Below are 17,998 nucleotides of genomic sequence, written 5' to 3' on the forward strand. Positions count from 1 at the left end.
AATGGCCCTGCTGGGTAATCCAAGCAGATTTCAGGCTGAAACATTACAACACTGGGGTTGTTGACCTGCTTGTTTGCATTTGGGGAGCATGTGGGAGCACAGAGCACATTTCCTGGTGATTGCACAACTTTGTCTAGCAAATCAGAGCAGACTCTAATAAAGGAAGAGAAAAAAACACCAACTACCTCTGTTATTCCCTTGTGACTTTCCCAAAGCCATTTATGAAGGTCACTGCACGTGGCAACAATGCAACTGTAGATACAATGTGCAGACACCTTTCAATAAAATTGCTCTGCATGTTAACTTCTCTAGCTGCAGAGAAGCAAGCTGCCAGCAATCATATTGCGTGCCTGGGGAGCCCATGCACAGCGACGTAGTAAGTGCTGGGGGTCCTACACCAGAATATTGGTGCAACTAAAAATAAAATATGGACATCCTTTCTGGTCTGTGTTCAAGCCAGCCTCTCTCCACTCACTTGCATTAGTTCTAGAAAGGAAAATGCTCCCCAGGGTGGAGGAGAGAGGGGAGAAGCATAAGAAGAGATGGGTTGGGTGAAGCCCTGCATCCCCAGGCCGTGCTTCTGGCTTGGTGTCTTTCACTACCAAGCCTCCGCCACCTGTCTGAGAAAGATGGGCTATTCGGGGAGAGGTGGTCTAAGACAAGGGCTAGCCCCTAGCAGAAGTTTGCCCTCAAGTCTTATCCCCTTCCTCACAAAAAAGGTGTTTGACTTCTCTGTTGTTGATAGGGTCTCTAGCTTGGCAATTCCGTCTTCCTGAGAGCCCTTGGAAAAGAGGGTCAATGTGGGCTGAATGGCGGCCTTGTAGTGGAGTGGCAGGAACATTTCACTTGACAGTAATCCAACCTTGATTCCAATCTAGCTCTGCTCCTTAATTGCTCTGTGTTTCTGAGCAAGCCAGGGTCATATAACCTTTCTGAGCTTCAGTTTCCTCCTCTGTTAAATGTAGAATAGTATCTTCATGTTTTTTTTTTTTTTGAGGAGTGAATGAATTAAGATATGTACAGGGCCTGGTAATTAGTTCTTATAAATTATAAACACATCTAGAGTGGGATGGTTAAGAATCCCTGATTTACTGAAGTGGTTTCAGGTGCATGGTGATAGCAGAAGGTAGATTCCAGTATGTGTGTGTATTGAGGCGGGGTCGGGGGTGGTGTAGGAAAAAAAAAAGCTAGAGGTGAAAGAGACTTAGGTAAGTTCTTAGGCTGGGAAGAAGGAGAGATGTGCAAAGATGGAGATGCTGAAGCTGGGAGAGTGAGCTGAAGCTGGGAGAGTGAGTGGCTGAAGGTGCACGGTCCAGGAGGACTCGGAAAGGAATACGAGGCTGATCGTGGTGATGTTTCAAGTGAAGACTCAAAAATCGGACTTGGAGGAAGGTGCTCAACAGACACAAACGTTCAGTTATGAGATAAATAAGCACTAGGGCTATAATGCACATCATGGTGACTATATAGCTGACACTCCTGTGTGATATATAGGAAAGTCATTAAGAGTAGATCCTAAGGGTTCTCGTCGCAAGAAGAATTTTTTTCTTTTTTTTTTAATTGTATCTATATGAGATGATGGATGTTAACTAAACCTACTGTGATCATCATTTCACATTTATGTATATCAAAGCATCATGCAGAACACAAACTTACACAGTGATGTATGTCAATTATTCCTCAATAAAACTGACAAAAAATTTAAAAACACAGGACTTGGCAGCGTATACAGGAAATATAATAAGTAGCAAAGAATGTGACTTTGGAGGAGGCTGATCTGGGTTGTAATCCCAGACCCACAATTTACTGACTGTAAGATCCTAAGAAAGGAATTAAACGTCTTTGGGCCTCATCTTTCTTCTCTAAAAAATAGTAATGGTGGCAACCCATTTTTCTTTCTTCCTTGGAATACAGCTAGACTTCATTTCCTGGAGCCACAGTGTTGATACTCTAAGTATTCAATAACTAATATGACGAAAGCACTGACCAATCAGACCAGATACAACAACCAGTCAGAAGAGTCACCAGCCATAGACAACTAGGGTGGCACCTGCCGAACGCCAGCCCTGCAGAATCACATTCCTCCATGAAGGCATGGACACAGGGAGTGGAAAAAGGTGAAATCCAGGAAGACCAAAAAAACACATAGCTTAATAACCCACAGAAGCATTTGAGCAGTGTTTTATAATTTTTATTAAGTCCTTTCACAAATATTGCTTGAGTTATTAAAACTACTTCCTGGAAAACATAGGATTGAATGCTCTCAATTCATTTAATTAAATGCATTCATAATATGCAAATAGTTGCTACAGGTGAATAATGGGGTAAGAAAGGATTCCTACTTACTTTAGGGACTTACATTGTTCTAGAGGTTTAGACAATATACCACTGATTGCTCCATTTCTAGATTTTTGTTGTTGTTGTCATATGACAGCTAAAAAGTATACGAATGCTTCTTTAATGTTTGTTATAATTAGTAAACTGTGGGACTTGGATTAGAGCTCAGATCAGTGTCCTTCAAAGTCACTCTTTCCTATCAGTTATACACCTGTATACAGTGCCAAGTCCAGTTGTAACTGAACAGGACCCTTTGGGGCCTTCCCAGGACCAGACCCCCACTGCATGTCCTCTGCCTGCCTCTTGTTTGTAAAAAGGTTTTAGTCTCCTAGACCTTCCCTGAGTTCCAAAGACAGATTCGAACAGTTACTAACTAGGGAAGTGAGGGAATGCAGAGGAAGAAAAATCAAGTCCAACATAATCTTATCCATGACTGTTAGTTTAAACTAATGCCTTGATTTATGACCCCAAACTGTCCTGTGGCTTAAACCAGCTGGCTCCAAGCGGGCTTAAAATTGATGACCCTGGGAGGGTCAATTAAGAATCGAAACTCCTGAACCATCACGAAGGCTCTAAGAAATAATAAAATGCCTCCACCATCGCTGTTGCTCTCTCCTAGAAAGAAGTTAAGGGATCACAAGACCACCATTGACTAACTTGCTTTGCAGGAACACATAGATCAATCACAATCACCAAGAACACATCGAGTCACAAGATGGCGCCAGGATGTCTGCAACTGAGGTCTTATCAGGAAGCGAAAATCACAAAGATCCCCTCCCCTTTACTTTTTTGCCTTTCAGAACCTTGTACCCCGGCCAGCCAGGAAGATAAATTTGAGAAAAGTCCCATCTTCCACGCTGGCGCCTCCTCCACTAATAAACCTTTCTCTGATCCAAACTCTGACATTTTTTTTTTGGCTTCACAGTGTGTCAGGCACACAAACTTAGGTTCGAAAACACTGTTTTTGAGTTTTCACTTGAAACACCACCGTGATCAGCCGTGTATTCCTTTCCAACTCGCGGACCGTGCACCTTCAGCCATCCCCTCACTCTCCCAGCTTCAGCTTCTCCATCTTTGCGCACTTCTCCTTCTTCCCAGTCTAAGAGCTTAGTTGCTTTCACCCTTAGCTTTTTTTCCTACCCCACCCGCAGCCCTGCTGTTAGAATCTACCTTCTGCCAACACCACACACCTGAAACTGCTTCACTAAGTCAGGTAGAGAGAATCTAAAGTCTTAGTAGCCTGTGTCTATGCTTGAGACTTGATTTGGGAAGAAGGAGAAAGAAAGAGGATCCAAGTGTGAGAAAGGAGTCTTTTGAGCAAAAACGAATAAAGAGAAGTTATCTGAGACTAGAGTGTCCCTAGCCTGGGGAGAAGAGAAGAGAAGAACAGAGGACTTGTGAAGCAGAGGACACCTCTGTCCTGCTTTCTGGGGCTGTAGCTTGGAGGCAGCAAGATCTGAGGGAGAAACCAGCCATATGGTGTCTCTTGGCAGTCATGTCCATTAGCATCTTACAGAGACTCCTATATCCCAGTTTGGTACAGAAGAAGCAGATAAACGAGACCTAAAGAGAGATGTGAACAGGGTAGTAAGCATCCCTCAGCCGGGGGACCTGGTGGATTAGTGATGAAGAATCAGACCTCTGGGCTTCCCTGGTGGCGCAGTGGTTGAGAGTCCGCCTGCCGATGCAGGGGACACGGGTTCGTGCCCCGGTCCGGGAAGATCCCACATGCCGCGGAGCGGCTGGGCCCGTGAGCCACGGCCGCTGAGCCTGCGCGTCCGGAGCCTGTGCTCCGCAACGGGAGAGGCCACAACAGTGAGAGGCCCGCGTACGGCAAAAAAAAAAAAAAAAAAAAGAATCAGACCTCCTTCTCATGCCCACCACCCAAACACCTTGGCACTACGAGAGTAAAACTCGGCACCACTTCGTGTGGGAAGTAGCAGGAACTCCAAGAAGGACTGAGGTTAAATTTCCCGTTAGCTCAGTTAGGACATCAACCTGAAATCGAAATTAATTTGTTCCAAAAAACAAATGGGCTGGAAAAAACAAGTGGAAGAGAATTTGGGTCCCTTTTATAAGAATAATCCTTTAAGTGAGAATACATTGCTTCTTGGCAGGCCCAACCTCAGCATAAGTACTAGTAGAGAAAAGACGCTAGAATTAAAGGAGTTAAGTTCAGGCAGAAAGAAATTCTGAGGATCAGAGATTTGCCTCAAGTGATGTAATAGGCAGTGATGGACTTAACTTCTAATCTGTAGTGCTGAGATCTTTCCTCTCCTTTCCAGTTGTCTCCCTCTTCTCATGCCATTTCCACCCCCACTCACATTTTTCCCAATGCTGAGTATGAATATAAGGTTAAAATAACTTGTCATTTTGCATTTATTACTGGTCACATTTTATTTGTGTTTCTAATCTAGGACATGATTCATTTTTCCCATCAAGGAAATCAGATTTTACTTATTTTTTTATTATTACTTTTTTAAAAATTTATTTTTGGCTGCGTCGGGTCTTCGTTGCTGCGTGCGTGCTTTCTCTAGTTGAGGCAAGCAGGGGCTTCTCATTGTGGTGGCTTCTCTTGTTGTGGAGCACGGCCTCTAGGCACATGGGCTTCAGTAGTTGTGGCCTGCGCGCTAAGTAGTTGTGGTACACAGGCTTAGTTGCTCCATGGCATGTGGGATCTTCCCGGACCAGGGATCGAACCCGTGTCCCCTGCATTGGCAGGTAGATTCTTAACCACTGTGCCACCAGGGAAGTTTGGAAATCAGATTTTATTTTAGAACTGTATATGCAAAAAAACTTTGAGATTTGTAGAAACTCATTCTTGAATTCTCCTGGACATGATTCAGAGGCTGCTTGGGGGAAGGCCTGAATCTCTGGCTGTAGGGGATTATTGTGGTTTGGCAATGAGAAGCTGGGAAAATTGGCTTCGGGAAGAGGGAGAACTTCACCTTTCTTTAGTGGAGGGAGTCAGTGAACATATTCAATTTGTCTCCAATGGAAGGTCCTTTACCTGGACCTCTTTCTTCTGAATGCCTAGGTGGTGGGCCATGGCCTCGGCGATGGTGGTCTTGGGGACCTTGGCTATGGGGTGGTGGGTCACAGGGTCCATGGTCGTAGAAATCATGGCCATGGGGATGGTGACTGTGAGGACGATGTGTGTGTGGATAGCACTCACCTGAACTATGATCATGAGGGGGCCCATGGGTCCCACTGGTGTCAAAATGAGGGTGATGGCATCTTGACCCTGGACGGGGCAATGGTAGAGGAACTCCTACTCAAAATGGTGGACTGTCTGAGTAATTTTTGTCTTCTAGAGGAGGTGGGCATCTAAAGTTATGTGACTCGTGGGGATTATGGTGATCTCTAGATCCATTGGGCTTAAATGGAGTCCTGCCAGCAGGAGAATGCTCACCAGGGTGGAGGGCATGGCCCAAACGATGCTTCACACCACTGATGTTTGTATGTTCCTGGTGAAGGACACAGAAGAGTGAATATCATCCTGTAACACAAAAGAAGTTAGATGTTTAATTTAATTTACACCAATGGTTTCCAGACTTTTGGATTTCACAACTAATTTTAAAAATAGGAGACCCAAAAAAATGGTTCCTCGAATTCTTATCTAGCCAACTTGGCATTTAAAATATGAACAAAACTATCATCTACCACCATTATTATTTCACAATAGGAATAATACTTTGATAACACGAGTCAGAAAGTTAATCTCAGAGTAAAGGATACTCCTTTTGATGGAATAAATGTTGTATTATGAAAACTTTCCTTATTACTATTCTTCTCATTTCAACATAATCTGGTGAAATTATATTATAAAATGATACTCATCTATAGATCAACCTTTGGGAAACTAGTGCTTTGTAATTTATATTCTCAAGAGTTGAGGCTTTATGGTACAAACATCTCCTACTCCTAAAGGACGAGCACTTACCTCTTTGCACTTGTGGAGCCATGTTCATGGTGACAAGCCTGCCCCCTCCATTTTGGGGGTGAGGGTTGGTACATGGACATTTGGATTATACTCAGGGTTTTTTTTTTGGTTTTTGTGTGTTTTTTTTGCTGATGTAAAAAATACTGTGAAGAATATCTTGGTATAGAACAAAACTTTCTGGGACATATGTAAAATATTGTTTTGAATCTTATTTCATATACCTTTATATAGTAAATTTTAGGCTAATTCATTCTTCTTAGGTTCTATGCCTAATAATAAAAGCTAGGAATTATTAAGTGTCAGCACTGGAATCCTGACTACAAGGGCCACTTTCAAATTCATTAGAGGTTGATTGAATTGATCATGATTTTACTTTTCTGGCAAATCTTACCCTCAATTCTTGGGGAAAAATTCATACTTTTTGTGTCATATCAACAATTGTACTTTCCCAGGGGCCTATTTTCTCTGTACTTCTCCTCCCCCCCATCTCTCATCCATCATCTCTCTCTCTCCCTCTCCCTATTCTCTCTGTCTCTGTCTCTGTCTCTGTCTCTCTCTCTCTCTCACACACACAATACACACCAACAGCCATAAGAACAAAATACACTATATGTGTGAAAATATCACTTAGTTTGGCACTGCTCATGACAAAGGCTACTTAAGCAACCCACCTTAAGATTGAAAACTTCACAGTTTATGACAATGTCTTTTGGGGTTTCCAAGTCAGAGTCTTCTACATCACAGGACAAATTTGCTCTGCAGAATCCAAAGATCTATAAAGAAGAGATAAACCTGTTAGTGTCTGTGTATGTGTATTTGAGTGTGTGTGTGCAGGTGGTATGAAGGTGCCCAGCTCTTGTTGTGAACTTCCAGACATTTGAGAAAGGAAAACAGGCTTTCGAAAAATCAGGGTAATATTATCAAATATCTCCATCAGCTATTTAACCATTTTTCCTAGTCAACACTTTGGGGAAAGTGTACGTTCTGAAGGGTTTCATTCCAAGTTGCAGTGGTTCCCTTCCATGAGTGGTCCCCCGCGCTGGGCTTCCCCATGGGCTGTAGGAGGAACTCTGCATCATTGATACCTTGCCTTTAGCCCAATCTTCTGCATGAAGACCTGAGTTGTCTGTGTCTAGAGAGAGTGAAGAGTGGTGCAGAAGAGGGATTTGCACAACCTAAACCGGGCCCTTGGAAGGAAATGTTGGGAAGAAGGGAGCCAGTATAAAAGTGGGTTTGCACAGACCCTGTCAAAGTGACTGTCTGCTGGCCCTACCCTAGGTACCGAGGCTACAACTGGTTGGCACCGCTATGCCCCAGAGGCCCCAATACCAAGCTGTCAATGTTAGACTAGGACAAGAAGAAAACTTTTTTTAGAAGAGACTGTTAAGCATTGAGGATCTGAGTACAGTTTTGGAGTCAAACAGACCTATGTTAATCGTGGCTTTGCCATTTACTGGTTGTGAGTTTAAGCAAGTTACATAAAATTTCTGGATTTGTCTTTGTAAAGTGAGCACAATGCTAACTAACCACACGTTGTGGGAAGGCTTAATTAAATGAGATAATATGCTGGAAAACACTTAGCACTGAGCTCCTCTTCTCCAGCTGCCATGTTTCTCTACTGGGTTTGCATTACCTACACCAAGATAGGGGTTTGTTGGGGATGGAAATGGAGGAGGTGGGGTGTCTTTCCTGGTAGCTATTAAGCAGGATTCTAGAACTGCTTGAGGTTGAAAAGTTGAACAGTGAGAGAAGGAACGAATGAATGCCTCCTTTCTTTCCGTCCTGGAGAATGTGTTATTAAACCTCAGAAAATTCCTGGACTTGAAATCAAAAGGCCACCATTAACATCCTGTGTCCTAACACTTTCTAGCTAAGTGCCCTTAGGCAAGTGTTTAAACTTCTAGACCATCTTGTTCCAGGGAAATGGAGGCAAACACTTGCTTCTCCTCAGAGGGCTTGTCACAGGGCTCCAACGAGGCAATAACATGGGTGCTTTGTAAACTGTAAGTCACCATACAGATGCTGAGTGTTATTAAGGAGATCTTCCTGCAGGTACCTGAGTATCAAAGTATAAGTGACTAGGGGAGCAATCCCATCGATTGAGCAACTGGAGGACAGGATTCTAACCTCAGCTCAGTTGTGAACATCAGGCAGGGAGGGAGACGCAAGAGGGAAGAGATATGGGAAGATATGTATATGTATAACGGATTCACTTTGTTATAAAGCAGAAACTAACACACCTCCCTCTGTTGAGCCTCAGTTACCTCCTCGTTTGTCAAACGGGGTCACTGAGTGGAGTAAACGAGGTGAAGTGAGTGAAAGCACCCTTGGGTGTCAGTTCTTAATACAAGCAAGTTATTAGTTTTAGCTAAGTCTTTAATCCTAATGGGTAAAGAACCTGGTGTTGAGGTATATAGCATATAATTCTATAATATACATGATACTCTCATGATTCACTTAACTTCTCTGTGCCTCAGTTTCCCCATCTGTAAATCGGGAATAAAAATAGTACCTCTTTCATAGGGTGGTGGTGGGTTAATAAGGTCACATACGTAAAGCACTTAGAAAGTTGCCTGGCCCATAGTAAGTGGTCTCTAAATGTCACCTAGTATTTCACAGAGGCTCATTATACTCACATGAGAGTGCCTGGGAAAGTGGTGACTGGAGCAGTTCCTCATAGAGAAGTCCAGGTAGTAATTGGTTCTTTCCCCTCCTCTCTAGAACAAGTTGAATCCAAGCAGTTTCGGGACGTAAAAAGTAAAAAAGGCAGTGGATACCTACGATCCAATATTCAATATAGCACTATGAGGATTCAAAAGCCCCAATATGTGCCATTTTTCTGATGGTCTCTGCCTGTAAAATATTTATCACATAAGTGATAAGGTGAATACTATTTCATTGAAACGTTCAACTAACACAGACGTAATCGAGCACAGTGTGAAAAATCACCCTTCCTGCACCCCAGCCTCCCTTTCCCAGAGGTACCATTATCATCCACTTGATGAGTTTTTCCTTCAAGCCTTTTCCTAAATATGTTGCACATGTACACATATATCTAATTATTTAACATAAATAGGATCATATTCTAAGTATTGTTCTGTAACCTGTTTTTTCCATTAGCAATGTATCTTGAAACACTTTCCAGGGCATATCCATCCAAAACGTTGTTTTTAGTAATTACGTTGTATTCATTCCATTGCTTGGATGCCCCGTACTCTATTTAACTTCGCATTTTCAAAATGCACAACAGACATCAACTAGCTGCTCGACAAGACCCCTCTGGGTGGGAAGCACTTAGGTCCCTGGACTGGGAGGCAGAACTGCCCCACTCGAGCCACACCACTGGGTGTGGTGAGATAGGCGCTCTGAGCCTCAGTCTTCCATTGTAATAGAAGGAGGTTAGGACCTGATGATTTTAATGACTCGCATCATCTTATTATGCTCTTTCTTCTGTCTTTCCCTCTTCCTTGTTTGGGTTTTCCCTTTTCTCTGTTAGATATTCAGATACACACACCCCAACTCCAAAGACTAAAGAACTGAAGGAGGGCAGTTCTATGGTATCTGCTGCCTCTCTGCTGAGGCTGCAACAGAAGTCTCAAGGTAAAAGGCAGCTGGCCGAGTGAGGCCAGCGGAGAGGAACAGTGCTGCTGAGTTTGCACCTGCCAGGGTGGAGCCTGGGCCCTCAAACTCTAGCTAAACGTTAGTGGTGATTCACAACTCTTGCAACCCTCTTCACTTTGTCCACTCTGAAAGAAGCAAAGTCACCATTCTCCTTTTTGTACTTCTCCAGGGCTTTGTCAGCTTGTTTTCTGTAGAGCTCTGTATCCGCAAAGAAATTTGAGAGTACTGGGCTGTCTTTAGTATTGACCAGTGCCGAAGAGACTAGAGAAAGCAGTTGGCAGCTTTGTGGTTACTGGGTTACAATGTCAATGCTAGGACTTAACACATATAAGCATGGCAGCAAGAATAACAATAGCTTCCAATTTATAGATGGACAAATTGAGGGTTGGGGAGGCTAAGTAACTTGTCTAAGATCAAATCAGCCAATCAGCAGCCACGTCTCTTAAACCCAGATCCTTCCGATGCTCAAGTCTCTGTTGTGACCCTTATTCACGATGCCCCCACCCCCATCACTCATAAAACGCTAATATATATATTTTGCGGTACGCGGGCCTCTCACTGTTGTGGCCTCTCCCGTTGCGGAGCACAGGCTCCGGACGCACAGGCTCAGCGGCCATGGCTCACGGGCCCAGCCGCTCCGCGGCATGTGGGATCTTCCCGGACCAGGGCACGAACCCGTGTTCCCTGCATAGGCAGGCGGACTCTCAACCACTGCGCCACCAGCGAAGCCCTAGAACGCTAAGATTTTAATGACCTCTTCCTGTCGCTGCCAACGAGAGAGAGGCATCGTTAACAGAGAGAGGAGAAGGTACAGCTCAATCTTTCTTTAAGGCAACCTCCTGAGGGAGTTGCTTGACTGTTGAATTTTTATGTGTTGAAACATGTTAAGATTAATTATTTTAAAAGAAGTTCTGTGATAATTCTTTTTGAAAAAGTGAATTAAAAGAGCATGGAATTTAGAGTCAACACCGGTGGTAAAGGGTCCTGACTTTGCCACACTTTGGCTGTGTTCCCCGGGCAGGTCATTGAATCTCTTTGAGGCTCAGTTATTTTATCTCTAAAATAGAAAGGATCATAATCTTTACTTCATAGTCTTGTTGTGAGATTAAAGGAGATAATATATCCTTTGTATGACTGCTTTGTGAACATACATAACTTTCAGATGTTGATGGCAATACTCGAGTGCTAAGTACTTTGCAAAGTGTACTACACAGACAATTTTATTTAATTCTGAGAAGGAACCAAAGGGATAATATTATTGTTATCCTCATTTTACAAAGGAGGAAAGCTTGAAGTGGTTAAGTAACTTGCCCTCAAGACCACACAACTGGTAAGTGATAAGGCTGGGATTTAAACTCAAACAAATCTGACCCCAGAGCTTATGTTCTCTATGATGATTCCATACAGCCTCTTGTAAATTTCTATTTTTATATGTTGAATTTATTTAAAAGAAGGTGTGCCAGTAATAGGAAAACCCCTCTCTCTTCTCTTCTCAGGAGAGCAAGTAATAATACGTCCACAAGGGCAGGAACCATTTCTGATATGTACTTCATAGTCTTATATGATGATACCACTGTAAGATTGAATTTTGTATTAATTAGAATTAATTAGCATTTTAACAGATGATCATACCAGAACTTGTGGTGCAGTTAAAGTCATTCACTCTAAGATTCTGAGACCCATCCAAAAGTGTTATAGCTATTACCTTACATTGTCCAATCACCTGCAAGAAAGAGGGGTTTATATTATTGCCTACTGCTTTCCTCAGGTTGACACGAGGGAACAAAAAAGTGAGGCAACATACTCCTACTAACCATTTGAAATTTGTCTGTGCTTTCTCTCACCAAACCCTCTCTCAAAAACCTGTATTTTCTTAGCATATTTCTGTGATCTGGATGCTATAAGCATCCAAAACCCTCATGAGAACCACGGAGAAACTGTTGAAACAGATCATGGCCATACCCTAAATATTTGCAAGGGAAAAAAATGCTAAAACCCCTGGGCATGTAAACATCTTATTTTCTGGAGTTGAAATCTTATATCTGTGCTCTTTCATCTTTGTGTCCTCCTCCTGTGGCAGGGAGCCTGGGCTCTGAGTACCTGCGTGCAACGTGCAGAACAAGACCCTATTCCTCATGGTGACTGCAACTAATCCCTTTGGCCATTTCTGTTAGTGGGACCAGTATTCATAGGACACGGTTACAAGTTCATAGGTTCTTAGACGTTAGGTGATTTGCTCAAGGCCTTACAGCTGGTCATGCTATCACATGGGACCACAAGCCCCACTGACTTTTCTTGAACTGGGTTCCAGGGTGTAGCTCTCAAGAAAATATTACTCAAGGTCAACACAGTCTTCATGAGCCAAGAGGCAGAAGCTGCTCTTACTCTTTTACAGTGTTAGCCCAGGTATGCAGCCACCCTGGGCAAGCACAATAGACAGAAGTCAAGAACGCTAAGAGGAGAGGAATGGAACCGTGTTTACTTACGATTTCAGATGGACGAATAGAAACAGCTTGGCTCACCGTCAGCCCAGTGTTTCCTGGATAGGACTGAACAGTCAGATTCTTTCACATCCAAGACTAAATACTAGACAGCTGTGGATCCCTGGGGAATACCAAGAAAGCAGTGGGTGGGTAGCATGTGGGAGCCCAGAGTTTTCTTCAAAAAAACCCCAATCTTTTTATTTCCTAAATAGAATTCCTGCTCTTCTCCAAGTCATTGCAGATGTCCTACCTTTGCGTCATTTGATCTATTTATTTAATAAAACGCTTCAGAGAGTTACTTCTGAATGCTCTTTTTAACTGGTCACAATGTTGCTTCTGCCCTTGAACTTTCAAAAGCAATCACTAAAAAGCAGTGTTGGTTTGGATGGAGGTGTTGAAGGTACAAGCCTAGAATATAAGTGCTGACAGTCACATCACGGCCTCCAATCTGTATATGCAGTCGTGTCCTCTCATCCAGCTCTATTCCTGAACTTGGATTTCTTGTCTTTTTTTGAAAATATAGATTGACTTTTTTCCCTTTTGGCTGCACTGCGTGGCTTGCAGGATCCTAGTTCCCTGACCAGGGAATCAAACCTGTGCCCCCTGCAGTGGAAGCACAGAGTCTTAACCACTGGACCGCCAGGGAAGTCTCAGATTTCTTGTCTTGATTTCAACTTGCCCAAAGCTAAATTCAGTCTCTTCTCTTACAAACCAGCTCCCTCTCTCAACTTCTTTTGTCTGGTCAGTGGCACCATTAATCATTTATTGCCTTAGTCTTTGTCTTAAAGAATGTCCTGTCCTCAAGGCTTGAATGGTCTTTCTTTGAAACATCTCATGTCTTTTCTTTACACTCATTGCCCTAATTCCCACTGCCTGGGGCTGCTCCTCATGTCGTCATTCCTGAACCAGCTCCTAGTTGTGTCCCTGCTCCGGCCCCTATCTTCCCAGGTACAGGGAGATCCGCCCCCCACCCCCACCCCTTCCCCACTGCCACTCAGAGGTCGCACTGTGCTGATTCATCCTGTGTCCTATGATTCATCCTGTGTCCTACACATGTGGCAGAGAGCCTGGAAGGGGGCGACTGGTCATCAGATTGCTAGTGGAATCCTAAATCCCTCCACTCTCGTTCTCTGTAACCTTTAGGGCCTTGGTTTCTAACACTGTAACAAGTATAAATATCTCTGCTTGTCCTCTTTGGTGCCCCATGGTCTCGCCTCCCTGATTTCAGTGGTTCCACCAAAGGGTAGGTTATTTCTGGGGTGGTGCTGGAGAAGCAGGACTGCCTCCGTAATCTCTATCAAGCCCTCAAATGCACTCCGAATAAACATATAACCTAAATGAAAACAGTAGGCTTGCTTTCTTCAAGCCTACGGTCTCTCTTCCAAGGTGATGGCTGCTCCAAAGCCCACAGAGAACTGCTGGAACCCCTCTGCTTTTGCTCCGCTTCTCCCTAACACCTTCCTTCCTGATTCCCTACCCACATAGAGGTGGTATGGCTGGCATTCTCCTGGAAGGCCATTACACAAGCCACCGTCCTATTCAAATCCTCCTCACCCTTCAGGACGCAAAGGAAGCCTTCTCCCATCCCATCGAAATAGTCCTTTTATGAGATCACTCCTGCATCTATACCACTCACTTGGTCACTTGAATATACCCCATCTTATGCAGTTCACATATGTGTGCATGTGAGCTGATTATTATTTCTTTGAGAGCAAGTCCCACAGTTTATTCTAATCTTTCTCTTACAGTACTGAGCCTTTGACTGGGCTCTGCATAAGTGTTTACAAGTACTTACAGGCTGTTTCATAGTTAAGGACATACTAGTAACAAACATTCATCTGAAGGAAAAAAGAACAGTCACAGCAGCCCACAGATGAAACAGAAAACCCTGCCCAAAGCCAATCCACTGTGCAAAGCAGCAGGCTTAGGGGCTAGAGTCTCAGTTACCCCTGGTACATCATCTCCCCACTCAGCTCTGCCATGGGCAGCGCCACAGCATTTTGTCCAAGTGGACATCAGCGACCCAAGCAACTGGAAAAGGTAGCCATCCCACCGTCCTTTATTGATCAGGTCTAGAGCTTTCCCAGCCACGGGCTCCGCAGCATCACAGCCTGTGGGACTCACAGCACAGGAATGCTGCAGTGGGATCAAAAGGATGAAAAACAGTGCTGCAGTGAGTAACTTCATTTTGTTAAAATGTGAAAACCATTCTTTGCTCTGGGATACCACAGCAGAGAAGTTTATACAGATTTTCTAAAACACACACACATACACACACGATTGATTCAACAAAGTCTTTATCCGTTTTTGTTATGTAACTGGGTATGTTCACCTTGACCCCTGGTTCACATATCAGTCAACACGCTGTAAATGATTAGTGGGTCCTGGGGACAGAAAGTTGAAACATGCCACCAGTGAGTGGGTGAAACTGTGATCTGCACAAATCTGGTTATTACTAGTAGGTAGCAGATCCAAAGTGTGTTTTTGGCCGTAAGCACTGCCTGCATTGGTATACGAGGTCGAGTCAGAAATAATTTTCCTCCATCTGCCAGCCAGAAATCTCCGCCATCAGTCCCTTCTTTGGATTGTGGCACTGAAAGTCCTCAGTAGAATGTAGCTGCATTATTGAAGGGAGGAGACATGTTAAATGGTTAACACCATAAAAGGAAGACAGTTCAGGTAGAGGAGAAGGATTAAGAGGCTGTCGCTTTGAAGTCAGATCTGAATTTCAACCCTGGGCCTGTTACTCTCTTACTGTGTGATGCTGGGTAAGCTATAAAACTTCTCTGATCCTTAGTTTCCTCGTTTATAAAATAGGGTTTAAAAATCTCTCGGCAGGCTTGTGTGATGATTAAATAAGAAAACATGCATAAAAAGTCACCAATACAATTCTTAGCACAGATCCAGGTGCTGAATACATAATGCTATTTTATTACTATAATTAGTGTGACTGGGAAGAAGTTGGGGGCACACTCATGTCATTCCAGTTCTTTGTGACCCTTAAAGTATGCTAAAGAGAATTAGTTCATGTGGAAGAGGATGGTGGTGAGGGTAGAAGTCAAGCCATTCTATGCCCATTCCAGAGAAGGGGTTAGAGGGACTAGACCATTGGGGGAGGGGCTCAGCACTGGAGGACAGGGCTGGGATTAAGCTGCTTCCCCCCACCCTCACTCCTCCTAAAAAGTCAATATTGGCTTCCCTGGTGGCGCAGTGGTTGAGAATCTGCCTGCCAAAGCAGGGGACACGGGTTCGAGCCCTGGTCTGGGAGGATCCCACATGCCGTGGAGTAACTAGGCTCGTGAGCCACAACTACTGAGCCTACGCGTCTGGAGCCTGTGCTCCACAAAAAGAGAGGCCGCGATAGTAAAAGGTCCGTGCACCGCGATGAAGAGTGGCCCCCACTTTCCGCAACTAGAGAAAGCCCTTGCACAGAAACGAAGACCCAACACAGCCAAAAATAAATATAAAAATAAATAAATGAATAAAATAGTATAAGTCAATATACCTGCAGGGATCCCTCATGCCAGCAGAGATCAGCGGCATCAGAAAGGACCAGAGAGGGCTTCCCTGGTGGCGCAGTGGTTGAGAGTCTGCCTGTCGATGCAGGGGACACGGGTTCGTGCCCCGGTCCGGGAAGATCCCACATGCCGCGGAGCGGCTGGGCCCGTGAGCCATGGCTGCTGAGCCTGCGCATCCGGAGCCTGTGCTCTGCAACGGGAGAGGCCACAGCAGTAAGGGGCCCGCGTACCGCAAAAAAAAAAAAGGACCAGAGGGAGTCAGCCCAGCTTGCTTCCCCACTACCAGGGACTTAAATGGCATCTGCCTTCCTCCCCACTCTCTTCTCTGCGGTGAGTCACCCGAGATGCTTTTCAGAATCCTTACTTCCAGGCCTCCCTCAGAGCAATTAAATCAGGATCTCTGGAGATGGGTCCAGGTGTTGGGAGTTCTTCCAATGTGCAGCCAAGGCTGGGAACTGGTGAAGCTCTAGACAGAACCTGCATGGAGGGAAAGAGTTTGAAGAGAGAAGCAATGGGGACGGGGGTATGGAAAGCAGACCTCACTTCCCAGAGTCACAGGTTGGTTTAGCAAGTGTTAAAAGGGGAAGAAACCCATTTCGGATTATATTTGAGATTGAACTTTTAATATTAGTAACACTAGCTTTTAAATATCCAAACAGGACAGCTTCAGTGTAGTTTAGAATGACAGGATTAGTATGGAATCTGGCCAAGATGTTACTAAGCGGCTCCAACCCAGGGTTGGAGGTGGAGAAAGCCATTAATTAGAACAAAACCGTTTTATGTTTCAATAAGTTGAGCTCCTTAATGAGGCTTTTCTATTATTGCTACACTGGTCACACCCAATATGGAGCGCCCTGGGTGAGCTAAATGCTGGTGGAGGGAAAGAGATGGGAACGCTGAGCGGATGGGAAAGGGCACCGAGGGTGAGAATCAGCTTTTCCTACATACTCTTGTGCTGAGACCTAGGGGTAGTCACTAGAGCCATGAATTCCCTTCCGCTCACTTTATTGAACCTGAAAGACACATACAGTGCTAGTGATGCGTTGTGTTTCTTGCTAGACCCTGATTGAAATAAGGCCATAGCCACCACATAATACCCCTACTTAGTCATTTTTCCTTCTTAAAGGAGGCAGGTAAGAGTAATAGAGTGTGAATATTGTCTATTGCTCTTAAACAAATTATGCCAAGCCCTATGTGCCTCTTCTGAGAAACAGCTGCCAGGAGAGAGGACAAGAGTTACATCTGTACATTCCCTGTTGTATGAGTTTGCTAGGGCTTCCAGAACACAGTACCACAAACTGTGTGGCTTAAACAACAAGTTAATCTCTCACAATTCTAGAGGCTAGAAGTCCAAGATCAAGGTGTCAGAGGAGTGGTTTCTACTGAGGCATCTCTCCTTGGCTTGTAGATGGCCATCATCTCTCTCTGTCCCCACGCGGTCTTCCCTCTATACTCATCTGTATCCTAATCTCCTCTTCTTATAAGGACACCTGTCATAGTGAATTAGGACCCACCCTAATGACTTCATTTTAATCTAATTAGCTCTTTAAAGACCCTATCTCCAAATACAGTCACATTCTGAGGTACTGGGGGTTAGGACTTCAGTATATGAATTTTGAGGGACACAATGCAGCCCACAACACCTGTCCAACTTCAAAAGATATGTGTATATGTAAATGTATGCAGACATATATGTGCATGTGTCTATATATTATACATATACACACATATAATATTATATTTTTATATTACGTAATTTTTTAAGTGAAAAAATTGGGAATAAATATAATCTGGGCCCTTAACTTCTCCTCTGGGAAACAACTTTTAAAGGAATCAGAAAGTTCCCCAACTTGGACCATGTTTGGTTCTCTCCAGGATTAACCACAGGCCACAGGTAAATGTCACTTTCACCTACCCCATTGCTAAGTGAGTCTATCAACTCACTTGGGACTTGGAGAGTATTCAGACAGGTTAAAAAAAAAAAATTCCACCTTCAGGCTGAAGGTTGTGCAGACAATATCTGACCGATACTTGGTGTTGAAATAATTATGGAATAAGGGGAGAGTGAAACTCTGATGAATCCCAGTCTCTTGATA

The 17,998-nt window shown here is 44.0% G+C and overlaps 1 protein-coding gene across 1 annotated transcript; it reads right to left on the reverse strand.

Moving 5' to 3' along the window:
* Positions 1–5,612: 5,612 nt before the first annotated feature.
* HRG (histidine rich glycoprotein) lies at positions 5,613–14,571 on the reverse strand. Its single transcript, XM_030864540.2, is given in 9 exon segments — positions 5,613–5,804; positions 6,952–7,053; positions 8,917–8,997; positions 9,996–10,162; positions 11,534–11,624; positions 12,388–12,414; positions 12,416–12,504; positions 14,380–14,409; positions 14,412–14,571. Coding segments are annotated over 9 exon segments (939 nt in total).
* Between the last annotated feature and the right edge of the window lie 3,427 nt (positions 14,572–17,998).

The sequence above is a fragment of the Globicephala melas genome, chromosome 4 (assembly GCF_963455315.2).
Source record: "Globicephala melas chromosome 4, mGloMel1.2, whole genome shotgun sequence".
NCBI classification, from domain to species: Eukaryota; Metazoa; Chordata; class Mammalia; order Artiodactyla; family Delphinidae; genus Globicephala; species Globicephala melas.